The 26892-nt window shown below is 45.5% G+C and overlaps 3 protein-coding genes and 1 long non-coding RNA gene across 5 annotated transcripts in view; 2 read left to right on the forward strand and 2 right to left on the reverse strand.

Annotated features, from left to right (window-relative positions):
• LOC307214706 (uncharacterized protein) overlaps positions 1–26892 on the reverse strand; it is a 214116-nt gene that overhangs the window by 81433 nt on the left and 105791 nt on the right. The window lies entirely within an intron of this gene.
• Positions 1–26892, forward strand: part of LOC307214967 (olfactory receptor 51G1-like) — a 60760-nt gene that overhangs the window by 13264 nt on the left and 20604 nt on the right. The window lies entirely within an intron of this gene.
• The window catches only part of LOC307215192, a 181629-nt gene that overhangs the window by 7093 nt on the left and 147644 nt on the right, over positions 1–26892 (forward strand). The gene's annotated exons all lie outside the window — the stretch shown is intronic.
• On the reverse strand, positions 16033–25833 carry LOC307214802 (uncharacterized protein). Of its 2 annotated transcripts, XM_079973817.1 has the most exons (4): positions 25755–25833; positions 25387–25469; positions 24335–24461; positions 16033–18479 (listed from the first exon to the last, which is right to left on the reverse strand). In XM_079973817.1, exons 1-4 carry the CDS (start codon positions 25813–25815, stop codon positions 16981–16983), a joined length of 1770 nt encoding a protein of 589 aa, XP_079829943.1. In that variant the 5' UTR covers positions 25816–25833; the 3' UTR covers positions 16033–16980. The 2 variants fall into 2 exon arrangements, with proteins under 2 accessions (XP_079829943.1, XP_079829944.1); XM_079973818.1 differs by lacking the exons at positions 24335–24461; positions 25387–25469; positions 25755–25833 and adding an exon at positions 23108–23198.

The following is a 26892-nucleotide window of genomic DNA, read 5'->3' on the forward strand; positions in this document are numbered from 1 at the left end:
CACTCCCTCCCACCAGATGTCAAGGGGAAAAACAACTCTCTGACTTTCAGAAGACATTTGAAGGCAGCCTTGTTCAGGGAAGTTTTTAATGGTTGGTGTCCAATTCTGTTTTAATTTGTTGGAAGTTGCCCAGAGTGGCTGGGGGAAACCCAGTCTGATGGGCAGCATATAAACAAAGTATTATTATTATTATTATTATTATTATTATTATTATTAGGTTGTTCCAGAGCTTCGCCAAAGTTCAGCAGGAGCACCAAAATCCCCCAGAGCCATTTGGGAAGCCCACTGGATCCATCCTGTCAGCTCAAGCAGGGAGACTGCTGGGCAGCAAACTGGGTGCTAAACCAGCAGACTCCCTCATCTGTCCCAGTTGCCCAGTGCCAGGAACACACACTCTAGATTCCCACCCCCACCCCCAGCAGAGAGCCTGGAGGGAGAAAGAGAATTTTGATAAGCCACAGCTACTCCCCCTCCCCAACCTTCAAGTCTGCCCTGATGCTGCCCTGAGTATCCAGGTGGAAACAAATAGGTGAGGCCCCAGGGGTTCAGATAAGGCCTGGGGGGGGGGGACCTACATCTTTTGTCTGTTCCCTCGAATAAAAGCTTCTTGACTGCGTTCCTTTTCCAGTTCTCCCCACCCAGGTATTTACTGCTGCACCAGCATGGGTTGAAGCATTAATGTTGTTCTTGTTTTAATCTTTCTGAGCTTCCTAGATGAATATATGTGTAATGGTTCTAAGGGGGTTGCTCGTGCGTAAGTTGCCGCCACTCCTGGCTAGGTAGCCTGGTTAAACCTTTTCTGTCTGGACAGCCCTTCACTTCGTGGCTGTTCAGTCGCTAGCAGAATCCGTCAGTGGGCGTTTTTTGAATCTCTTCCGGCAAAGAAGTTGTTTGACGCCAAGTCTCCTCTTACTCTCCCTGCGCGGAAGTCTTCTGCGCAGGGAGGGAGTGGGCAGCGGTGTGCCCGTGCTCTCCCCGCTGGTTTCTGGCGAAGAGTCTTGGAGCCTCCTCTCCGAATCCCCCATCTGCCCCCCTTCTCCACTGGTGTTACGCGGATTTCCTTCCCCAGCAGATGGGCTGCCTGTCTCCCTACTGGGACCCTCTCCGGCATCCCTGACAATATGTTATCATGTGGCCACAGGAATGAACTTAAGAAAAATAACTGAAATCTCCACAGACAAACCCTAACCCTCTGGCATGAGAGTATCATGGAGATTACTCTAGAGGAGCCTGCAAGGTATATCCCTCTCCCAGCACCTTAGCCCTGGTAGAGGAGCTACTGAGCTGCTACAGGGCACAAACATGGGTGAGACTCCATCATCATGCCATCAAGTATCCCACAAGCAGACTGATTCCAGTGTCTTTGGAGCCAACCAACAAACATGGCGGCGGAAATTGGAGTATTTGCCACACAGGTCACTGCCCTGCTAGGTGGTTCCAAGACCAACTCTTCTATCGCACAGTCATTTACAGCATTTGGAAATTTTAACTCCGTGTCATGACTGGAAGACATGTGTAGCCAGTCTCGGTGAGGGCAGGTGAAGTTACCCTTCCCTACAATATTTCCTCTTTGGGATGCTTCCTTGATTCCATCATCATCATAATTGTGATCAGGGGGACAATACCACATCCACTGTACGAAATTATTCTTGCTGATGGGAATACTATGTATAGTTTTGATCACTGCTTCCTCAATGTATGTGGATTGGACCTTCAAATGTGACACCTGCTGCTTTTAAAATGTGCTTGTTTTATGCATGTTTAATTTCTGTCAAGGGCTATAGTCTCCTAGAGAAAAGGACATTGTCTTAAAAGATTTTATTTGTTCTTTCTGCACCCCTTCCCTAGTATTTTATAAACAAGCAAGTAGAAAGGCATCAAAAGTTTTTTTGGATTGGAGTCTTTAAAGACAAGGGAAAGAAATGGTCGTGGCTGTCAGGAATGGAGGCTGCAGTCCAGTAAGTTTCTGAAGAAACATTTGTTAATGGCATGCATTCCAAAAAGTTGCAGGTTCTGTTTACATAATTGATCTGTTCACTCTCCAAATATATTTTGCCATGCACTTTTCTCTACTACCAAAGACCTGCAGATGTACTCCTCCACATCACTGTCCAGGTGAGCGACTGCTTCTTCTCACAAGGTTGGAGAGGCAGGAAGGCTGCTGTCAGAGCTGCCCAAGGTCCCAGCTCACAGAGGACCAACGCCAGGACGTGATTATATACAAAAGTCTTTATTGAAGTTCAGTTTCCATTCCAAAGCCGTAGCGCGCAGCTCTACGTCTTAAACCCTAGACCGCCGAAGCTCCGTCTGAGTCTCCTCCCCCTAGACACCAGTTTAAGACTCTAGCCTTACTCCACCTCTTCCATTGTTCTTTCCTCCTCTGGGTCCGTCTGCCCGCCGGGGTGTTGCCCTTTCTGGACTCTTCTGATGCTGATTCCCCGGATTCTTCCCCCTGCTTCCGGCGTGCTTTAGGACCTGGCTCCCAATCCGAGCTCCCTGCTGTCCCGCACGCCTGTACATTTGAACTTGGCGCGCGCGCCCACCCGGCCACCTTCCTCCTGACCGTTACACTGCTCCTGTCACTGCTTCCCCCTTCGGGGGGGGGGGCTAGCTGGATCTGACTTCCCCTCCGTTCCCTCACTCAGCGATAGGGGCGTGGTCAGCCCTGACTCATCTTCTCTCCCCACTGGAGGGGAAGCCTGCCCTGAGACATGGGACTCTTCCCCCCCGCTACGCTCTGGTGGGGAAACTGGTCCCGATCTCCAGCTGCTGCTTTGGGAGTCGCTGCTGGCCCCTAGCTTCTGGTGCGTCCCTCCCGGGACCCCCCTTGCCCTGGCCATTGGAGCCCCCTTCTGTGAATCTTCCGATTCGCTGGAGAGGCTCATGGAATCTCTCGGGCCACTGTCATCTTCCCCTACGCTGCCCTCAGATTCTTCCCCTTCGCTCTCCATCTCCCCTCTTCCCTGTGCTTCTGCTCCTGAGCCCCTGACAGCTGCTCTTCCTGCTTCTCTAACCTAGTGAATGTGGTGATTCAGAAGAGGGTGAGGGCATCCTTTTCAATGGGTTGTGCTGCTTAGCTCAGCTACAAAAGGACTTGCAGGAACCTCAACTGAGTGACACTCTCTTTAGGAAAATATTTCTACAGTTATCTGCTAAACAATCTGAATAACTAGCAATCTCAGAACTAAAATGAGGCAAGTGTGTGAGAGAGCGTAGTTCACGTCACTCTCTTGGATAGAATCATAGACACATAGAAATTGGGTGTTGGATGAGACCCCAAGGGACATCTAGTCCAACCCCCTGCAAAGCGGGAATCACTGACAGATCCCCAATAGTTTTGGGTTGTTTAAGACAGTTCATGGTTCCCTTTAAGTACCTTACAGTTATTTTCAACCCGTGTTGATGGATTGACAAGGTCAGAGTAAGATCTCACTCATCCACAGCTTGGTAGTAGAACAGCGAGCTGGTCTGGCATTTATTACCAAGACTGGATGAATAGAGGGTCGCTTTCTCCTGGAACAAAACCCAATGGCATTCATCTCCATTGATGCACCCAATACTAATCACTTAACCTTTTTGGCAAAGGCATTGAGTAAAGTTCACAAAAGGCCATTGGAGTTGGATAATGCCAGCTGGGAACTTAAACCCTGTATGCCAGTGGTTCCCAGTTAGCTAAGTAGTACAGACCCCTTCTTTTTCAGAAGCCAAGACCCATGGGCCCCTCTACCTTTGAACATTTGGATATCTCTGTGGCAGTTTTTGTTATGTGAATGGTGTAATGGAGCCGCTGGGTGGGTGGTCCTTGGACCTCCAATTGGTGAATCACTGCTGTATGTGAACTTAGACTTAATCAAAGGGCACATCCAACCTGTCAGGAATGATTGGTGAGTGCTAGCAGAGATAAGAGTCTGGGAATCCAGCCATATTTACAGGATTTATTGGTTTCTTGCGTTATTTACAAGAGCTCTGAAAGTCAGCCTCCATCATGGTGAGTCAGTTGCCTCGACTGAAGAAGCCTTCGGTTTCCCCCAGCATATCCACTTTCTGAGCCCAACCCCCTGCCTTCCTTCCTCTGTTACTAGAGTGGCTGGGCCCCAGAAGTGGCTCCCCCCTCTCAGATTCATTGCCTCCTGACAGCCCTTCGTCACCTTCCTCCTCCGAGGAAGAACAGCTGCTAATTAACGGAGGCTTATCTCGGTATTCTCTCCCCCTTCTCTGCCTGCAATTCCCTGACACAACCCAAACATCTCATGGGAGTAAAACAACACCTACTACACCATTATTACCAATATCAATTGAATAGATTCATGGAGAGTTAAAAATGGGGGAGTTATAGAATAGATTTACACAGAATTTTAGTGGTCTGTAGTGGGACTTGATTCAATATACAATGGACACTGGAGAATGCGAGGCCTTACCAGAAGTGACAATAAGCATGGGGCTATAAACCATGAATCTTTTTTATCTAACTCTGGAATGTATATACCAGGAGAACAACCAAGATGACCAAGGAACTGGAAATGAAGCCTTATAAGGAATGGCTGAGGCAATTTGGTGTGTTTAACCTGGAAAAGAGGATATGATAGCCATCTTCAACTGGAAGATGGAGCAAGTTTATTTTGTGCTTCTCCAGAAGGTTGGATTCAAATGGCATGAAGGAAGATTCCAACTAAACATTTGGAGGAACTTTCTGACAGTAAGAGCAGTTTGATGGGGGAACAGACTCCTTCAGAAGGTGGTGGACTCTCCTTCGTTGGAGATTGCTAAACAGAGGCAGGAGGACCATCCACCAGGGATTGTTCAGCAGCGATTCCAACAATGCATGAGGTTGGGCTGGGTGACCCCTGGGGTTTCCTTCCAACTCTATGATTCTATGATTCCATGAGGCATTTGGCGCTTCAGGGTGGACCAACAACTGCAGGCTGGATTGATCAAAGATGGCATATAAACCTGTATGGACATTTGACACAACACAACAGAGTTGTTAGAAGGGGAATGAAACGAGAGGCAGGACTGAGATTTGGATATGCTTCGAGGTTCAGGCTATGGGAAGTCGTAAAATCAAAATTACAATTCGGAAAACAATTTGATCTTTTTTATTTTAGTTTTTTATTTTTATTGGATTATGATTTGATATGTTAATTGGAGGTTTTTTATTGGGAAATTAATATACACTCTAACGAAAAAAAGAAGGGGAATAAAACAACATCAGCCAGCGTGGTGTAGTGGTTAAGAGCGGTGGACTCATAATCTGGTGAACCGGGTTCGCTTCCCTGCTCCTCCACATGCAGCTGCTGGGTGACCTTGGGCCAGTCACACTTCTCTGAAGTCTCTCATCCTCACTCACCTCACAGAGTGTTTGTGGTGGGGAAGGAAGGGAAAGGAGATTGTGAGCAGCTTTGAGACTCCTTAGGGTAGTGATAAAGCGGGATATCAAATCCAAACTCCTCCTCTTCATCCTCTTCTTCTTCTTCTTCTTCTTCTTCTTCTTCTTCCTCCATTAGACAGGCAGTCTCTGCACCTCCACCCCCTTTCCACTGCATCAATATGGAGATAGTGCTTCCCTTTGGTTTAAGCACTAGATGCTGGGAGTAAACATTTATTCATTCCTCTGGTCACCCGTCTTGGTTCCTACTCGAACAGTACATGGACACTTCTACATAAATGTTGTTATTGTGTTTGTGATGTGCGTGGTTCATTCTGTCATGAATGCTTTAGCAGAGTTTCTTGCATTCAGGGGGCTGGACTAGATGTCCCTTGGGGTCCCTTTCAACTCTATAATTCTATGATTCATTCAAAACCAATAAAATGTTTGTAAAAGAAAAAAGAAAGATGATGGCTAGATCCAGTGCTTTTTTCCTGGGGGTACGCAGACCCTTAAACATTTTGTGAATCTTTGTCGGAATCTCCGCTCGGCCAAGCCGATAAGGCCTCATCTTCCTCCAGGCTGAGCCTTTGAAATCGCCTCCGACGTGTATAATGACCTGAGCCTTTGATAAGGCCTCAAGCACATTCTATCCAGCAGGGTTCCCAGCACAGGGAAGAGACGAGAGGTTTGGCTACATTGTAAAGAGTTTTATTTCTAAACTACGCAAAACAGAAAAGACATCCTCTCTCTATGAAAGCAGAGAGCAACTGAACAAAGGAACTAAGGAACAAAGGAAACAGGAAACCACTAATGTCACATCCCGTCTCCCTTTTCCCGTGAGACTGCAAAGTCTCTGGAATGTAAACGGAGTCCTGGGACTCCGCACAGCTGCACAGTGAGAAACAGAAACTAACATCCTCCCCCTTTCTGTGAACACCACTGGGCAGCGTGCCAGTACATTATCAGTACAAACCCAATTTCTGTACATAGGTACAGTGTTGATCCTTCGGAACAACCTTGGACAATAAATCAGCAGGAATTTCATTACCTGGCATGCAGGACACCGTTACAAGTCCTTTCTGAACACATTCTCTAGCATGTTGCAGCTTCTTGCACAACCAATCAAATAGACCCTGGTTGTACATATAGCAAACTCCAGATGTGCTTTTCCTGTGTGATGGCCTGGGAATCCGATTCAGAGGCTGAACCGGAGGAATCCCAGCCTGCACAGGAGTCCCCGCCTCCAGGGCCGGCTGAACTGGGGCAGGGCCTTGATTCTGAAGCGCCTGCACCTGTGCCGGATCCTCAGGAGCAGACACCAGGTGAATCCACTCTGGCTCCAGAGGTGGTTGAGGACTCAGTGCCTACAGGTGAGTCTCCCCCTGGGCCCAGTAACCCTTCAGCCTCTCCTGAACTGCAGAGGTGAAGGGCAGAGAGGCGAAGGGAACTGGTTTCTCCCAGGAGGAGTGCTCGCCTTAAGACCAGGAGAGGCGGGTCTCCTGGGGGCCGGGACCGCCCCTGGCCTCAGAGAAGATAAAGGTCAGTCAGCCCGGTCCCAGGTTGAGGGAGCAACGTCGTTGTAGAGCTGTTTCAGCCAGCATCCAGTCCTGTTCCCCCAGAGTTCCTGTCCTTGCCCGGCTTCTCGCTGTGGAGCCCGCTTCACCTGAGGAGGACTGTCTGCCGACCCTCAACTCAGGTCCTGGACCTCGCCCCACGGTAATCTCCCCCCTGGACCAGCACAATTTGCTCCCGCCACACCTGCACTCCCCCTTCGTTGGAGTGCGTTCGGGAAAAGTCAGAAGCCATGGCCGACCAGGCAGCTGCGCTGGTGGCATTGGCCCAGGAGAACGAGGCCTTGACTCACACCGTGCAGCAGCTCAGCGATGCGGTTACGGCACTTCAGCAGCGGTTGGATGCCCTACCGGCTCCTGTGGCCAACGCCCCAGCTCCAGGCAAGTACCCAGTGGCCTTGCCAGAGAAATTTGATGGGGCCCCGGCCAGCTTTCCCATGTTCCTAGCCCAGGCCAAGTTGTATATTCAGGGGCGAGCCCGGAACTTCCCTGATGACCGCACCAAGGTGCACTTTTTGATCAGTTTGTTAAAGGACCAGGCGGCCAAGTGGGCATTGCCGCTGCTCAGGCAAGACTCCCCCTTACTGACAGACTATATGGGGTTTTGCAACCATTTGGAGGCCACATTCAGCAACCCCCAGAAGGAGAACCAAGCCAACCGGGCAATTAGGCATTTGAAACAGGGCAAGTCCACTGCGGCTGCCTACACCATGGAATTTCGGCTGTTGGTGCAAGACTTGTCTTGGAATGACTCTGCACTTCGGGACCAGTATCTTGAGGGACTGTCGGACGAGATACTGGACCAGTTGGCCATGATGGATCGTCCCACCATGCTGGACGTCCTTATTCAGCGGAGCCTGCAGATAGACGATCGGTTGGAGGTCCGTCGCCAGGCCCGGGACCGCCAGCACCCCCGGCTCCTGGCTCCAGTCCTTCCCAGCAGGTCCACGCCCACAGCCGAGTTGCCGGATGAGCCAACGCAGCTCAGGGCTGCGCTACCTCGCCTCTCCCCCTTGAAGAAGACGCTGCGTCGGGAGGGGAACCTGTGTCTTTACTGCGGTGGGAGTGGACATTACGCCCGATCCTATCCCGAGAAGATGCCAGTCGCAGGAAAACTGCCAACCTCGGTAGCCGAAGGCCCTACCAACCTGGGGTCCCAAACCATGCAAGAGGGGCCCTCACCAGTGGAATTGCGACATCTCATGGTTCCGGTGCGTCTCTACCCTCCAAGTGGACCCTGGATTCTTACCCACGCTCTGGTAGATTCAGGGGCAACCCGCTCCTATATGGACGCTGCCTTTGCCGCTCATCATCAGGTGCCACTTCAGAACAAGCCAGAACCGGTACAGGTGGAGGCAATTGACGGACGGTTCCTGCGTTTGGGTGCCGTTACTCAGGAGACCCAGCCCTTGGTCCTGTGTCTCCAGCAGCACCGGGAGATGCGAACTTTGGACATTGCCTCCATGCCCCGGTTCCCCCTGGTGCTCGGGATGGACTGGCTGGAGGCTCACAATGTTCAGATTGACTGGGTCAATCGGACTGTGCACTTCCCAGACCCATGTCCCCATGCTCGGTCCGAGATGCTAGCAGCCGCACCCACTGAGGAGGCTGCATCTTCGCTCCCCGCCGAGTACCGGGACTATCAAGACATGTTTGAGGAATGGGGGGCAGACCAGCTGCCGCCGCATCGGTCTTTTTTTTTTTTTTAAATCATTTTTATTCGTTTTTCAGACAGATAACAAAAACAATATAAATCAATATAGCTTCAAAATCATCATTTCATACCCTTCTTTCTTTTGACTTCCCCATACCTCCCCATCCCTGCATCCTTGTTTAATGGTTCTTTAGCAACCCTTAGGTCCATTGTCTTAATTCCCTTTCATAAAGTTTCCTTTAATATTTTTTTTTTTAATTACTGCTGCAATTCTTTACCTCTTACCCCCTGACATCTTAACATTCCTCAATTTTACAATTGTTTTTAAGATATATTTTAAATTTCTTCCAGTCCTCTTCCACTGTCTCTTTCCCCTGGTCACGGATTCTGCCCGTCATCTCGGCCAGTCCCATAAAGTCGATCACCTTTGTTTGCCATTCTTCCAGAGTAGGTAGTTCTTGCATCTTCCAATACTTTGCCAGTAGAATTCTTGCTGCTGTAGTGGCATACATGAAGAAAATCCTATCCTTCCTTAACACCACTTGGCCAACCATGCCCAAGAGAAAAGCCTCTGGTTTCTTAGGAAAAGTCCACTTAAGGACCTTCTTAATTTCATTATAGATCATTTCCCAGAAAGCTTTAACCTTTGGGCAGGTCCACCAAAGGTGGTAGAAGGTGCCTTCAGTCTCATTACATTTCCAACACTTATTATTAGGCAAGTGGTAAATTTTTGCAAGCTTGACTGGGGTCATGTACCACCGATAGATCATTTTCATAATATTTTCTTTTAAAGCATTACATGCAGTAAATTTGATACCGGTGGTCCATAACTGTTCCCAGTCAGCAAACATAATATCATGACCAATATCTTGTGCCCATTTAATCATTGCTGATTTCACCGTTTCATCCTGTGTATTCCATTTCAACAGCAAGTTATACATTTTTGATAAGTTCTTAGTATTGGGTTCCAACAATTCTGTTTCTAGTTTTGACCTCTCTTTCTGAAATCCTATTTTCCTGTCCTGTTTAAATGTCTCATTTATCTGATGATAGTGCAACCAATCTCGAACCTTAGGCTTTAGTTTCTCATAACTCTGAAGTTTCACCCTTTCACCATCATATTCTAGAATCTCATGATATTTTGGCCATTTAGAGTCCATATTAAGCTTTTTTACTTCCCTAGCTTCCATTGGTGACACCCACCTAGGGGTTTTACTTTCCAGCAGATCTTTATATCTAATCCAAACATTATACAATGCTTTCCTTACAATATGGTTTTTAAAACTTTTATACACCTTTACCTTGTCGTACCATAAGTATGCATGCCAACCAAAGCTATTGTCGTACCCTTCCAGGTCCAAAATGTCAGTGTTCTCAAGAAGTAGCCAGTGTTTCAACCAGCAGAAAGCTGCCGATTCATAATAAAGTCTTAAGTCCGGCAGGGCAAACCCCCCTCTATCCTTTGCATCAGTTAAAATCTTAAATTTAATTCTGGGCTTTTTGCCCTGCCAGACAAATTTTGATATGTCTTTCTGCCACTTCTTGAAACAGTCCATCTTGTCCAAAATCTGCAACGTCTGGAATAAAAACAGCATTCTAGGCAATACATTCATCTTAATAGTAGCAATTCGGCCTAACAAGGAAAGTTTCAACCTTGACCATATTTCCAGATCCTTCTTTACCTCTGACCAACTTTTTTCATAATTATCCTTAAATAGGTTGACATTCTTGGATGTTAAGTTTAACCCCAGGTATTTTACCCTTTTTGTTATTTCCAAGCCTGTTTCATTCTGAAAACTCTCTCTTTCTTCCATTGTTAAATTTTTTTCCAACACTTTCGTTTTTTGTTTGTTCAATTTGAAACCTGCTACTCGACCAAATATTTCAATTAATTCTAATACTCTTTTAGTACTAGTGTCTGGCTGTTGCAAGGTCAATACTAGATCATCTGCAAATGCTCTTAATTTGTAATGTCTAACTCCGACCTGAACTCCTTTAACCAACTGGTCCTTTCTAATCATGTTTAACAAAACCTCCAGGACTGATATAAAAAGCAAAGGGGATATTGGGCATCCCTGCCGTGTACCTTTTTCTATGGGTATTTCTTCTGTTACCACATTGTTTACAATTAACTTGGCTTTTTGTTTGGAATATATTGCACCTATACCGTTTTCAAAACCTTGACCTACCCCCATCCCTTGGAGATTCTTTTTCATAAAAGTCCAACAGATATTGTCAAAGGCTTTCTCCGCGTCCACAAAAATCAGAACTGCTTTCCTGTTAATGTCAACATCTAGCAACTCCAAAATGTCTATAATGTTCCTCACATTGTCTGACATATGTCTCCCTGGGAGAAAGCCTGTTTGGTCCTTATGAATCTCCTCTATCAACACTCTTTTCAATCTTTTTGCCAAAATGTCTGCAAAAATTTTGTAATCCACATTGAGTAAAGATATAGGGCGGTAGTTTCTGACCTGGTTCTTCTCAGTTTCTGTTTTCGGTATAAGTGAGATGAAAGCCTCTTTCCACAATTCAGGTGCCTTTTTCCCCTTCAGAATTTCATTGCAAACTTCCTTCAATGGTTGTATCAACCATTCTTTCAGCATTTTGTAGTATTTAGCCGTCAGGCCGTCTGGTCCTGGTGATTTTCCCAATTTCATATTTTGGATGGCACCCTCTATTTCTTGTTCTGTTATTTCCTCATTTAAGATCCTTTTACTTTGTTCTGGAATTTTTGGTAAACCGTATTTTCTGATGAATTCTTCTATTTCTTGTTCATTAATTGGCCCTTGTGCATACAATTTCTTAAAAAAACTTTGAAAACAATTGTTTATCTCATTAGGTTTGTGGATAATTTTTCCATCCATTTCTAGACTTGTCACGGTGTTCATTTTCTGCCTTTTTTTCAATTGCCATGACAGAAGTTTCCCACATTTATCCGCTGATTCGAAAGTTCTTTGTCTCATTTGCTTTATCTTCCATTCTATTTGTTGGTTCATGAGCTCCATGTACTGCATCTGATAAAACTTTATTTCTCTCAAAATCTCATGGGACTTTGGTTTGGACCTCAATTTCTTCTCTCCTTCTTTTATTTTTTCTAGGATTTTTTCTTTCCTCTCGTTTTGTTTCTTCCTCTTTATAGAATTCTGTTGAATTAGGAAACCTCGCATCACGGCTTTGCTTGCGTCCCAAATTGTTCTTTTCTCCACATCTGTTTTCCTGTTAATCTCAAAATAATCTTTTAATGTTTTAAGGGCCTTCTTGTAAATCTCTTCATCTCTAAATAGGGTGTCATTCATTCTCCATCTAAAGGATCCAGTTGTTGTTAGTTTCATCTCCATCTTCACAGCATTATGGTCGGAGCAAGTTTTTGGACATATTTCTACTTTTTTTGTTCTTGACGCCAGACTGCTAGAAATCCAAATTTGGTCTATTCTTGTCCATGTCATTTTTGCCTCAGAAAAGAAAGTTCCCTCTCTCTCTAGAGGATTCCTTGTTCTCCAAATGTCAATCAAGTCCATAGTTTCAGTCATTTCAAAAAAGATCTTTGGTAGTCTCCCTTCTTTTGAGATCACTTGTCTCTGTGCTTTATCCATGTTTGTTGAGACAACTCCATTCATATCTCCCATCATTACGATTTTATAGTCTATAAAGTCAACTAGTGTCTCATGCAACTTCTTAAAGAATTCGGCCTTCCCCTCATTTGGGGCATATACTCCAACAATCAAAATCTTTTCTCCTTGGATTTGTATTTCAATTGCCAGGTATCTTCCTTGTTCATCTTTAAATATCAATTTTGGAGCCAATTTTTCCTTTGCATAGATCACCACACCTCTTTTCTTCACTTTGTCTGATGAGATAAATTCTTGACCAAGTCTCTTGTTTATCAATAATTTCCTGTGTATCCTGGCAATATGGGTTTCTTGCAAACATATTACATCTAATTGTTCTCTCTTCAAAATGTGAAAAACTTGTCGTCTTTTCCGAGGAAGGTTCAAGCCATTACAGCTCCAACTAAGAAGTTGCAGAGACATTTTGTGTTTAAGTACCTGTTCCTCCAACTGCTCCAAGCTTCTGTTCTTCCTCCGATGGTGGTGGTAAAAGTCCAAATGATAGATTTGCTATATCAGGTGGTTCTTTCTCCTCTACAGTTCCTTTCTGCAAATCCTCCAGGTATCTCTCCAGAAATTGTTCTTTGTCCTGAATTGTTTTTATTTTGATCTTTTTTCCTTTAAAGTTAAAGGACAGTCCTTGTGGAAACTCCCATCTGAATGGTATGGTGTTTTTCTTCAACAGGTCTGCTAAGCTTTTGTAGAAGGTTCTCACCTCTAAAATATACTTGGGAATGTCCTTAAAGATCTGTATTTGACAGTTTTGGATCACCAGTGCCTTTTGATAGTGCAAGTTCAATATTTTATCTCTTTCTTCTTTTGATCTCAGTGTAATTAGACAATCCCTTGGTTTCTTGTCCTGCCTCCTGCCCAGCCGGAAGGCTGTTGTTATCTCAAATTCATCTTCTTCCGCCCATTCCTCTTGCCAAAAAACTGCAAAGTTCTCTGTAAGGAATTCCACAAGGTTGTCCCCTTCCCCTTCAGGAACCAGTCTTAGTTTTAAATTCTTCTCTTTCCTCTGAAGTTCCAGTAAAGAGAGGGCTGCATCATGCTCATTCACTTTTTTAATGATAGGCCCAAACTTTTCCCTTGTCTCCTCAGCCGTAGTTTTTGCACTTTCTGCAATCTTTCGTGTTTCAGAGCTCTCCTGGATTAATCTATTTATAGAATCTGTATTAGACTTTACGCTGGCTGTATTAACATCTAGTCTTGTTGTCAACTCTGTTAATTTTTTGGAGTTCTCTGTCGACAGCTTTGTCAGTGCTTCCAGAGATTGATTTATTTTAAGGAGTGCCTGTGTCATAGGATCCATAGAAGCTGCTGTTTTTTCCTGTGCAGCTGGTGCAGTTCCTGATATCGAGCCCCTTTTCTTCTGGGATTGTTTTGCTTTAAGCCTTGTTACTATCTCTTCTGTTGGGCCACTCATATCCTCAAGGTCGTTTTCACAGAGTTAGTTTCCAAGTGGAAAATCCCACTGTTACTTTTCCAAATGCAACAATTTCACTTGAGACCCTCTAGAGGGAGCATTCAATTGTATCCAAATGGCAAGGAAAAACAAAGGAGCAAGAAAGTATAACAGTAGCCAGTAGTTTCCAATGTCCAAACCGTAAACTCTCTGTCTTCTATGTAGCCAAAATGCAACAGGGTAAATCTAAAGTCCAGTAACTTTGTTACAAACAAGCCCCCACATTAAGGAGTTTTAAATGACAGTTCACATCCCGGTGTCTTGTTTGGGCAGCCCGACCTGGGGGGGTTTGACAGTGGAAGGTCTTATTTTCCCAATAATTTTCCAGCAGGTTAACAATGTCCCATTCCCTTCCCCCCTTCTCCTGCCTGTCGGGGGGGAAATTTAAGTCCGATGTCAGTTTGACAGCTTAAAAAAAAAAGAAAAGTTCCCTTCAAATGCAGCTTGATTTTTCGTTGCTTTGTTTCTCCTGCAGCTCCGGGGAGGCAGACTTCCTTAATTTATGCCTTTCCCGTTTTCAGCCAAATTTCTTATTTTAGTGTCCCGTCAATTTCCAATCTTACTCACGGGTGTTGTAGTCAATTTCCAGTTACAGGAAGGAATCGGCGCTCTCCGTTCATGGCGACGCGGCTTCACTCCGCTAGCTGGGTGACGACTCTCAGCACCGCGCTTACCCCGATGCCGCTCAGAAGCCTTTAAAAAGGCTCCTTCACAGTGCCGGGGGGCGCAAAAGGTGCCCACCGAATCTCCTTTGTTCACAGGCTCCGCGCCTGTGATTTTAGGGGTCCCCCGCTCGCCGTAGCGGGTAAGACCCAAACTAGCTAAGCAGTCCTGCCTCGGAGCTCGAGGCTCGGACCGCCATTAAACGCTGGCGCCGACCGGAAGTCGCCGCATCGGTCTTTTGACTGCGGCATAGACCTCCAGCCTGGAGCGCCCCTGCCGGTGAGTCGCTTATACTCTCTAAGAGCCAGAGCGCGAAGCTTTGCAGGACTTCCTGCGCAAGAACCTGGAGCATGGTTTCATTAGGCCTTCTACCTTGCCAACCGCTGCGCCAGTGCTCTTCGTTAAGAAGAAGTGTGGGGAGCTTCGCCTTTGCCATGATTACCGGGCCCTGAACAAAATTACCATCCCAGACCGGTACCCCTTTCCCCTTATTTCAGAGTTGCTGGAGCGGGTGCAAGGGGCGCAGGTGTTCACCAAGCTAGACCTCCGGGGGGCCTACAATTTAATTCAGATCCGGGGATGAGTGGAAGACAGCATTCGGGACCCGGTACGGGCAGTTCGAATACCTGGTTATGCCCTTCGGTTTGTGCAACGCACCCGCTGTGTTCCAACAGTACATCAATCACGTGTTCCAGGACTTGCTAGACAAGTACGTGGTGGTGTACTTGGATGACATTCTGGTTTTCTCCCGGGACCCGGCTCGCCACGAAGGTCATGTCCCGACTGTGCTGCAGCGCTTGCGGGAGCACCGCCTATATGCGAAGCTCAGCAAGTGTGAGTTCCATCAGCGGTCAGTGGACTTCCTTGGTCACCGACTCTCTCCAGATGGGGTGCAGATTGATCCTGGGAAGGTGGCAGCGGTTCGGGAATAGGCGGCACCTCGGAACCGCAAGGACCTACGGCGATTCCTGGGGTTCGCCAACTACTACCGGACCTTCATTGCAGATTATGCTCATCGCACCACCCCGTTGACCCGGCTACTGTGCCCCAAGACGCCATTTTCCTGGGACAAGGAGGCAGAGGAGGCGTTTCAGGGGTTGAAGGCCTGTTTCCAGAGAGCACCGATCTTGCAACATCCTGATCCCTCTCGACCCTTTGTGATAGAGACCGACGCCTCCAGTATGGCTCTCGGTGCCGTCTTGTCTCAGCAGTACGGACCTGATGCGCCACTCTTACCCTGCGCCTTCTATTCCCGCCAGCTCCTTCCAGCGGAGCGTAACTATACCGTGTGGGAGCGGGAACTACTGGCCATCAAGGTGGCCTTTGAGGTCTGGCGCCAACATCTTGAGGGGGCACGACACCCGGTGGAGGTGAGAACCGACCACCTCCAGGCCATGAGAGGCCAGTCATCTGAGGATCAGGGCCACCCTATGCCTTGGGACATATTAAAGCCAGCCAGCCCCAGTCCCAAGTTGCGGGAACAACATTGGTGGTTGTCAGTCCCTGCCTGAACCCTGCCCTGCACCCAGCTTCAACTTTTATGGACTGCCTTCATATTGCTTCATCGACCACAGGCTGCACTTGGACCTTGCCTCTTGATTAACCCCCGGGACCAGTACACCCGGACTTCCACCCAACCAAAGAGTCCCCAAACCTTACCAGATACGGACTTCCTGTTAGCCAGATTTGCCTAATCGCTATCTGTCCAGCACATCAGCTAGCCATCACCCTTAGCTGACAGCTTGAGACAGAAATCCTTGGTATCCTGCAGATACGCAGCACCCTCTTGATACCATTCCAGGCACTCACACTGGGGTTTGTAGCTTCCCTGCTGAGCAGATTGGTAGCAAAAGCAATGTCCAGTCTGCTCCATTGGGACAGATACAACAGCCTACCCAGAGCTGACTGAAAGATCTCCGCTTTTTTGAACTCAGCGCATTCTACTGTGTGTTGCCAGTAGAAGCCACAATTCTGTGGGTACTCTAGGTGCTGCAGAAAGCACCTAGAAGCTCCCTAGAGGTTGAAGTGCCGATAAACTTCAGTTTTGAGATCTATAAATTCCAATCAGCCAGCAGAGGGTGTCACAGGGCCAGCCTACCTTCCCTTTAAAGCAAACATGGGTCTCCAGCTGTTTTTGGACTACAACTCCCATCATCCCTAGCTAGCAGGACTAACGGGGATGATGGAAACTGTAGTCCAGGAGCTGCTGGGGACCCAAGTTTGGGAAACCCTGCTTCAAAGCAACTTTTGCGTTTGGCCTGCAAATATGGGACCTGTCCACCTTTGTATTTTCTTGTATTTTGATTTTATTGTGACCTTTGTACTTTATTTATTTATTTGTTTATTTATTTATTTATTTATAGAGAGAAAATTAAAAGAGAAATTGTATGGCAAGTTGTGGAAGAATAAAAGGTTGTGTTTGGGGGGAAAAAACCCAAAAAACCTGGGGGGTGGCCTCCTCAAATATTTTATTGGGGGACAAAGACCGCTAGGGCTTTAAGAGTTGGTGCCTATTCCCTACACCCACAGGTCTCAGGAATGTTACAACATAAAAACACAATATAAAAACACAAACCGACCTTTGTATAGATTCTTTGATGGGAAGTGAGATCGGAGCTCCTCCAGAAGCTCTTTCTACATTCCACACACTAATATGGTTTCTCCCCTGTATGAATTCTTTGATGGGAAGTGAGAGAGGAGCTATGAGTGAAGCTCTTTCCACATTTCACACACGGATAGGGCTTCTCCCCTGTATGAATTCTCTGATGTGAAATGAGATCGGTGCTCCTACTAAAGCTCTTTCCACATTCCACACACTGATAGGGTTTCTCCCCTGTATGAATTCTTTGATGGGAAGTGAGAGAGGAGCTTTCAGTGAAGCTCTTTCCACATTCCACACACTGATAGGGTTTCTCCCCTGTATGAATTCTTTCATGGGAAGTGAGATTGTGGCTGTGAGTGAAGCTCTTTCCACATTCCCCACACTGAAAGGGTTTCTCCCCAGTATGAATTCTTTGATGGGAAGTGAGAGAGGAGCTCTTCCTGAAGCTCCTTCCACATTCCACACACTGATAGGGTTTCTCCCCTGTATGAATTCTCTGATGGGAAGTGAGAGAGGAGCTCTGCCTGAAGCTCCTTCCACATTCCACACACTGATAGGGTTTCTCCCCTGAATGAATTCTTTGATGAGAAGTGAGACAAGAGCTATGAGTGAAGCTCTTTCCACATTCCACACACTGATAGGGTTTCTCCCCTGTATGAATTCTTTGATGGGAAGTGAGATCGGAGCTCTGACTAAAGCTCTTTCCACATTCCACACACTGATAGGGTTTCTCCCCTGTATGAATTCTTTGATGGGAAGTGAGTTTGGAGCTCTGACTGAAGCTCTTTCCACATTCCACACACTGATAGGGTTTCTCCCCTGTATGAATTCTTTGATGGGAAGTGAGAGAGGAGCTATGAGTGAAGCTCTTTCCACATTTCACACACAGATAGGGCTTCTCCCCTGTATGAATTCTCTGATGTGAAATGAGATCGGTGCTCCTACTAAAGCTCTTTCCACATTCCACACACTGATAGGGTTTCTCCCCAGTATGAATTCTTTGATGGGAAGTGAGTTTGGAGCTCTGACTGAAGCTCTTTCCACATTCCACACAATGATAGGGTTTCTCCCCTGTATGAATTCTTTGATGGGAAGTGAGTTTGGAGCTCTGACTGAAGCTCTTTCCACATTCCACACACTGATAGGGTTTCTCCCCTGTATGAATTCTTTGATGCGAAGTGAGATTGGAGCTCTGACTGAAGCTCTTTCCACATTCCACACACTGATAGGGTTTCTCCCCTGTATGAATTCTTTGATGCGAAATGAGTTTGGAGCTCTGACTGAAGCTCTTTCCACATTCCACACACTGATAGGGTTTCTCCCCTGTATGAATTCTCTGATGCCTAGTGAGAGAGGAGCTCATACTGAAGCTCTTTCCACATTCCACACACTGATAGAGTTTCTTTCCAAGGATATTTTGTTGATGGGAAGTGGAATGGGAGCGCCGACTGCAGCTTTCTCCAAACTCCAAATTTTTACGTGGCTTCTTCTCTCTGGGGATTTTATCGTGGTCACCTTCGTTCTTGATTTCTGATTCATCACAATCTGCCATGGAGACAAAAAGGGATTAGAACCTCAGGAACAAATGGAGAAGAACTGAAGGGAGTTCAGTGTGTTTATTACCTTTGTTGTTTGTCATTAACCAACATATTTATTATGAGATTCTGTTGAGGTGCTGAATGTTGCTTTGTTTGATATACAGTAGTGGTCAAAATTGTGGAATACTTTTGGAGGAAAGTGTATTTCAGAGGTTTGATGGCTCATAACACTGCTTCTTTTGGACTAACATCATAAAATTATGTATCAACGGAAATTGTTCAATTACCCATATTCTATCTAAAGCTATAGCCAAATGACCAGAAAAAGAAGAACAACTTGCTTAGGTTGACTTTTGTCAGTGTCTTTTGTGATTGCTATCAAGTTCATTGGTTTTTTTGTGTTCTTATATAATATAATAAAATTATAGAAATGGCACAAAGAGTTGAGGAGGCTTCTGGCGATCGCGGGAGTGAAAGCAAGCGGGATTCCTCAGTGCTGAGAGAATCCAGCTTTTGAGGGGAAAGGGGAGTGCTGCAAGAGCGCCGCAGCCCCCCAAACACCCTTGAAAGGATATTCAAGGGGCAGGGTCCTGGCACGGTCCAACAGCTTATCCTCCAGCTGCCAAATAACCTCTTTTTGGGGGGCGACGAGAGCGGTGGGGTAGAGAAGCGGACAGCAGGAGGCCATTTCTATCCCTCAAGAGTGAAGCTCTGAGCTTGCACACAGAAGCGATCAGCTCTCAAACATTAAGAAATTGAATTGGGACTTTTTAAAATACAGTACAAATCCATGGATTAGAAGTGGGTCAATGGATTAGAAGCGGCCAATTTGAAGTGGGTATGGTGGAAAAAAAGGAGGTCAGCCTTGCCTGGAATTTAAACTACACACAAGAACAATCTTCAGAGCGGGACAAAAACGTACGTCAATGCAAACGGATTAAACTGATAATTTATTTGACTGCCTTTTAAAGGACTATAAGGAGTATAAGGATTATAAAGATAGAGAAAAGGGGGAGAGTCATTTGGAAGGCAATTAATTGTCTTATCAGTGAGTCGGTGGGAAACATCGGGGGAGAAGACTCCGAGAGCTTTCTACTTTTGTTTTTAAAAAGATCTGCGCAATTGGCAGCGACGGACTTTAAAACTAAAGAAAAGGTAAAGGTACCCCTGCCCGTACGGGCCAGTCTTGCCAGACTCTGGGGTTGGTGCGCCCATCTCACTCAAGAGGCCGGGGGCCAGCGCTGTCCGGAGACACTTCCGGGTCACGTGGCCAGCGTGACATCGCTGCTCTGGCGAGCCAGAGCCGCACACGGAAACGCCGTTTACCTTCCCGCTAGTAAGCGGTCCCTATTTATCTACTTGCACCCGGAGGTGCTTTCGAACTGCTAGGTTGGCAGGCGCTGGGACCGAACGACAGGAGCGCACCCCGCCGCAGGGATTCGAACCGCCGACCTTTCGATCGGCAAGCCCTAGGCGCTGAGGCTTTTACCCACAGCGCCACCTGCGTACTTTAAAACTACTGATTTATTAATTCTAGCCTGTGAAGAGAGACAGAAGATACTAAGAGGAAAAATACTGTTTCTTTACCTTAATTTGCTGGAAGTTTAAAAGAAGTTTGAGAGGAATTAGGAGTGTTTTTGCCCTCTGAAGTTCATACCCCCCCTGCCTCCTTCTCTGCGGAATATTTGAATGGGATACAAAGAAGCAAATTGCGCCATTTTTGTATCTTTGATGGGGGGGCTTTTGCCCTTCTCCTTCTCTTCCCCTCTCTTTGAGATTTAACACAGACTTTTATTCGTTTGGTGGCATCTTATGGATTTTGATTTCAAGATATATCTGGCAGGGCAAAAAGCCATTAGAGGCGATGAGTGTTAAAAAGATCAATATGACTGGGAGGTGGATAACATATGGAAGTTTAATTAAGAAAGAAGGAAGTAAGTGTGGCAAACAAAGGACGAAGAAGTTAAGTCAGTTATGATACACTGGGCCAGGGATTTTGGTTACAATATACAGTTAGCAGACTGGGAGAAGGTGTGGAATGAAAATATGAAATTCACTGCATGCATGACGATAAAGGAAAATATTATGAAAATGGTATACAGATGGTATATCACTCCCGTAAAATTAGCAAAAATGTATAAGACATGTAACAAATGTTGGAAGTGTAAAGAGAGGGAAGGGACATTTTACCATATGTGGTGGGAGTGTAAGAAGGTAAAAGGCTTCTGGGAAATGATATATAATGAGTTGAAGAGGATGTTTAAGTACACGTTTGTGAAAAAACCAGAAGCTTTCTTGTTAGGAATTACAGGAAGAGAAATTAATAGAAGTGATTATAAACTTTTTCAATATGCAGTGACTGCGGCAAGAATTTTAATGGCTCAAAAATGGAAACAAGAAGAATTACCAACATTGGAAGAATGGAGACGGAAATTGATGGACTTTGCTGAACTAGACAAACTGACAGGAAAAATTAGATACCAGAAAGATCACAAGTTCACACAGGACTGGAGAAAGTTTACGACTTATCTGGAAAATATTTGTGATGAACAGACAACGCTAGTTGGATTTAAAGAGGCTTTGTGATGAGAAAGGGTATTGTGGGAGGGATAAGAGTTGTAAAGTTTAATTAACTGGCAATACAACTATAAAGGAAATGTGAAATAAATATAAAAGTATGAGGATTGTGGAGGGAGCGGGGGGAAGTCCAAAAGAAATTTGACATTATGGTTGATGTGAAGGTGTTATTTAAATTTGTAAAAGAAAATTTTTCTAAAAATTTAATAAAAAAAGAAAAAAGAAAGAAGGAAGTAAGTGTAAAATGAAACCATATGAAGAAGTGAAAGAATATGTAAACGATTGGCTGCATTATTTTCAGATTAATGAAATGTTTAGAAAAGAGGTTGCAGAAAGAGGCTATTCTGAAAAAGAATCTAGGTTTCAAAGAGAAGTATTGAATAACAAAGTTAAAAATTTATCTATGATGTATAAATTATTACTAGAATGGCATTTGAAGGATGAAGAGGTTAAATCAGTTATGATTCAATGGGCCAAAGACTTTGGATATAACATTCAATTTGATGATTGGATAAAATTGTGGAAGGAAGGGATGAGATTTACGGCATGTACCACAATTAAAGAAAATGTTATGAAAATGATATATTGATGGTATATAACACCAGTTAAATTAAGTAAGATGTATAAGGTAAGTAATAAATGTTGGAAATGTAAGGAGAAAGAAGGGACATTTTATCATATGTGGTGGGAATGTGAAAAAATGAAGTGCTTCTGGGAAATGATATATAATGAGATAAAGAAAATACTGAAATATACATTTGTTAAAAAACCAGAAGCATTTCTATTAGGAATATTAGGTGGTGAAATAAAAAGGAACGACCAGAAAGTATTTCTGTATGCAGTAACAGCATCCAGAAGTCTTTTGGCCCAGAAATGGAAACAAGAAGAAATGCCTACGATTGAAGAATGGAGATCGAAATTAATGGATTACGCGGAACTGGACAGATTAACAGGGAGGATTCGCAACTGACAAGACCAAAGATTCACTGAGGACTGGAGTAAATTTACAGAATATATTAAAAATATTTGTGATAATGATATAACGTTTGTAAGTTTTCAAGAAGTTCTGTAAGAAGATTTGGTAGAAATATTGTTTAAACAACATGGGAAGAAAAGATATATATAATGCAATCTGTGATAATTACGGAAAATTATCAGACATGTTGATGGAAGTCTAAAAGAAAAAAAAAGATATGTGATGAGTTTTTGATGTTTAATGATGTTATAAATTTGTTTTTATTGGAAAATTAATAAAAATCATATTATATGAAACCCAAAACTCCTTGCTTGGTAGTGATGGCATGACATACGCAAGGAGAAGAATCAGAGAAGATTTACATCCTACTTGCATTACACCGACCGTGAAACACCCAGACAGTGTGTTGATCTGGGGTTGTACGGCAACAAAAGGTGTGGGCAAAATTTACGTCATTAATTTTATGGTATTACTCCACACAAAAGGGGTGTTATGAGCCATCAAACCTCAGAAATACACTTTTCACAAAAGGTTTCCACAATTTTGGCCACTAGGAGAAGTTCACTTTAAAGTTAATGTTCTTTTTATATGGGATCAGATTATTATTATTTATGTTTCATGTTTATAAATGTGTTGGAAGCCATGTTTATATATGTGTTGGGGCAACCCAGCCAAATGGGGAGGGTATAAATAAAAAATATTATTATTACTACAGTGGTACATCAATTTAAGAGCAGTACATCAATTTAAGAGCAGTTTGTAAAGCATCTTCATCATCAGCGTCATCAGCATCACTGCTACTAAACCATCGGAAGATGCAGACATTTCGTGTTCCTTGCCTCAGGAGACAACGAAAGTCAGAAAGATCAAAGAAACGGCTTTCCCAGATGTTGAGAAAACTCCTCCCCAGATGCAGGACATTCTGAGCTGTTAACCCTGTAAGCTCTAAACTTCACAACTTATCTTTCCTAAGAATTCTGAAGCTGACATTTAAGATGGCTTGGGCAGTTCAGACCAGCCCGGTCGTGGTAGAAAAAGGAATAATTTGAGGAAGATTGTTCAAAGAAAAAACTGTAAGTTACTGTTTATTGTGGGGGTGTTAGGTTCCCAGGTGTTATAGGGGCCACGGTTGAGCTCTGTGAAAATAGATGAAGTTGGTCACATACAGGTATTTTTTGAATTTCCAGGCTGATATGATGATCCCTATGCAAAAGCCTTTGACTGTGTCGACCACAGCAAACTATGGCAAGTTCTTAAAGAAATGGGAGTGCCTGATCACCTCATCTGTCTCCTGAGAAATCTCTATGTGGGACAAGAAGCTACAGTTAGAACTGGATATGGGACAACTGATTGGTTCAAAATTGGGAAAAGTGTACGACAAGGCTGTATATTGTCTCCTTGCTTATTTAACTTATATGCAGAATTCATCATGCGAAAGGCTGGGCTGGATAAATCCCAAGCCGGAATTAAGATTGCCAGAAGAAATATCAACAACCTCAGATAAGCAGATGACACAACCCTGATGGCAGAAAGTGAGGAGGAATTAAAAAACCTTTTAATGAGGGTGAAAGAGGAGAGCGCAAAATATGGTCTGAAGCTCAACATCAAAAAAACAAAGATCATGGCCACTGGTCCCATCACCTCCTGGCAAATAGAAAGGGAAGAAATGGAGGCAGTGAGAGATTTTACTTTCTTGGGCTCCGTGATCACTGCAGATGGTGACAGCAGTCATGAAATTAAAAGACACCTACTCCTTGGGAGAAAGGCGATGGCAAACCTAGACAGCATCTTAAAAAGTAGAGACATCACCTTGCCAACAAAGGTCCGTATAGTTAAAGCCATGGTTTTCCCATTAGTGATGTATGGAAGTGAGAGCTGGACCATAAAGAAGGCTGGTTGCCAAAGAATTGATGCTTTTGAATTATGGTGCTGGAGGAGACTCTTGAGAGTCCCATGGACAGCCAGAAGATCAAACGCATCCATTCTTAAGGAAATCAGCTCTGAGTGCTCACTGGAAGGACAGATCCTGAAGCTGAGGCTCCAATACTTTGGCCACCTCATGAGAAGAGAAGACTCCCTGGAAAAGACCCTGATGTTGGGAAAGATGGAGGGCACAAGGAAAAGGGGACGACAGAGGACGAGATGGTTGGATGGTGTTCTCAAAGCCACAAACATGAGTCTGACCAAACTGTGGGAGGCAGTGGAAGACAGGAGTGCCTGGTCTGCTCTGGTCCAGGGGGTCACGAAGAGTCGGACACGACTAAACGACTAAACAACAACAGCGATGATGATCCCTCAGGGAGCCTTACCAAGAGAGGCCACGATCCCATGAGTCTCCCCCATGACGTCCTTATGCAGAGCTCTCTGGTCAGGATCCAGCAACGCCCACTCCTCATCCGTGAAACGAACAGCGACATCTTCAAAGCACACTGGACCCTAAAAGAAAAAAGGAAATGTCCTCCTCTGAGACAGCAGAAATTTGATCTGCTACATAATGCTCTGTTGTTTCCTTCCTGTAAATTGCGGTGTTGTTTCAATAGGATTGTTTCGCAGCACATTTTAATTATGGGTGCTTATTTTATTCTGCGTTTTAATCATGGGTATTCGTCTTTGCGCAAATAGGTGGTACTCCTCCTTGTGTTTCCCAAGTCATTCTGCCTACGCAAGCGTTCCAGTTTCCCCAATGGAAGGATCCACTTTCTCCTCTCCTCCTGGGCTGTTCTGGGAAGGTTTTCTCCCAATGCCCTAGAGCCAAATTCAAGGGGTTCATGGGGGCATGGAGAGGGGGAGGAATGGGGGGCAGGCCCCATTTTCCAGCTCATGGGGCTGGTTAGGTGAATCTAGGCTGCTGTTTGTTCTCATTTGTCCACTGCTTAGAAACCAATTTTTCCATTCAGTTATCAATCTAGAAATAAAATAAGCCTGTTTTGGATGGCCATCTGTCTTGGATGATCTAGCAGAGATTCCTGGCTCTGAATGACAAGCAGGGAGGGTGGCTTCTGGCAGAAGGAGAGGGAGCCACCGGTGGCTCCTCCTTCTCCTGACTCACCTCAGCCTCTCGACCTTCTTCTCCCACTCGCCTCCTTCCTCTTCTGCCTCTGATTCTGCACTGCATTCTGCCACAGTCTCCCAGCTCACTAAGCCCTGTTACCCCTTTAGCTTCTGACACCTCCTCTTCCCAGGCTTCTCCCTCTTCTCCCTCTACCCGCTCATCCTTCCTCCACCTCCACTCCTTCAGCTCTGAGCCGTCTTCCTTTCCTGGTTCCCCGGCTGCTTCCTCCCACCATTCCTCTGTGCCCAACCAGTCCATGACATTGCTCCATCCCTCGGCCTCTGTCCCCACAAGGCAGCTTCCCCTGACCTGATCTGGTTCCACAGCCGCTGCTTCCCTTCTGCCCCCATGAAAAGGCGGATCAGGAGGTTTTGCTGGTATCATTCTGTCACCTGCAAGAGAGAAAAGGTTAGCAGGACGCCAGGAGTGCCTGCTTCTCTCACAGGTGAAACAGGGCATCTCTAACTACAGATGGGCCTTTGAGAAAGCCTTACCTGCTGAGAGCATTTAGGCATTTGTGCCTATTTCTTATATTTGTTTCTGCAAAAATACATCTCCCCTTTTCTGGACCCTTGTTCCCAACTGTCTCCCCCCAAAACAAGATGAAAAGATCCCTCAGATGTGTCTGAAAACCAACAGAATGAGACCAAACGGAGAAAAACCACCTTCCTCCTTACCCAGTGGCCTCTCTCTGGTGTCCAACGGAGGCCTCTCTGCCTCATAGGAATCCAGTTCCATTTCCTCAAAGAGATCCTTTCCCTGAAAAAGAAACAAGGATTCAAAACAGAGAATGGGGAGAAATACTAGAAAGAGAATGACAAAGACTTGAAGGGTGTTAGATCTCATTCCATGGATGCCTTGCAGAAAAAGCATGGGCCATCAGCAGACCATTATGGGATGTTTTCTGTCCTGTTTGGAGCCCCTTGGGAGTATCCAGAGGAAAGTCTCTCTCACCTGCTCTCTCTCCTCTGCCTGACTCAGGAGGAAACCTTCGGCCAGGGCCACCGCCTGTGAACTGGTCTCCGCTCCACAGTCCCTCACCCAGCTCTCCATCTCCGGAGGAAGGACAGCCAGGAACTGTTCCAAGATCACCAGGTCCAGCATCTCAGCTTTCGTGTGCCTTTCTGGCTTCAGCCACTGGTGGCAAAGGTGGTAGAGTCGGCTGCAAACCTCTCGGGGTCCTTTGGCCTCCTGGCAGCAGAACTGCCTCAACTGCTTGCTCTGCACCTCTGAGCGGAGGGTGTCCTCCTCACCCAGGATCTTCTGCACAGAGTTTTTCCAGAACCCCCCACTGCTCCCAGTTTGGTTGGCATGGCCTATTTCTGTTCCAGGGCCAGCTGAGTCTTGCTCATCCATCTGTGCTGTCAGGAAGCCTCTGAGAGATCGGAAGGAACCCTTTGGTCTTCTGCCAAGTTCTGTCTGTCTGAATGAAAAGCTCTAGCAAATCCTACAAAGCAAATACATTGTTCTGTGACAAAGGTTGTCTAATATCAGGAGAAGAAAAAGGTTCCCTGAGCAAGCATGGATGAGTCTTGCTGGGAACCAGGGTAGGACTGCACCACATCCCAGACCATTAGCTATCTTTTTTGGAGGGAAAGAAGAGTAGGAGAAGAAATATGTCTCCAGCCTTCTGGCAATGCAAATTGTGGAGGGAAGTGAAGGGATTTCTGTGAGATTAATCAACCTGGCTTCTGCTGCCTTCCAGTCAATGCATGAAGTCAGAACTGACTGACAAGGGAGTCATTTGTATCTTGTGGGAAATGGATGCTTGGCTCTAGTGGGGGTCCTCACCTGGGGGTCCTCAGGAGTTGTTCC

This window comes from Podarcis cretensis, assembly GCF_951804945.1.
Source record: "Podarcis cretensis genome assembly, chromosome: 4".
Lineage (NCBI taxonomy): Eukaryota > Metazoa > Chordata > Lepidosauria > Squamata > Lacertidae > Podarcis > Podarcis cretensis.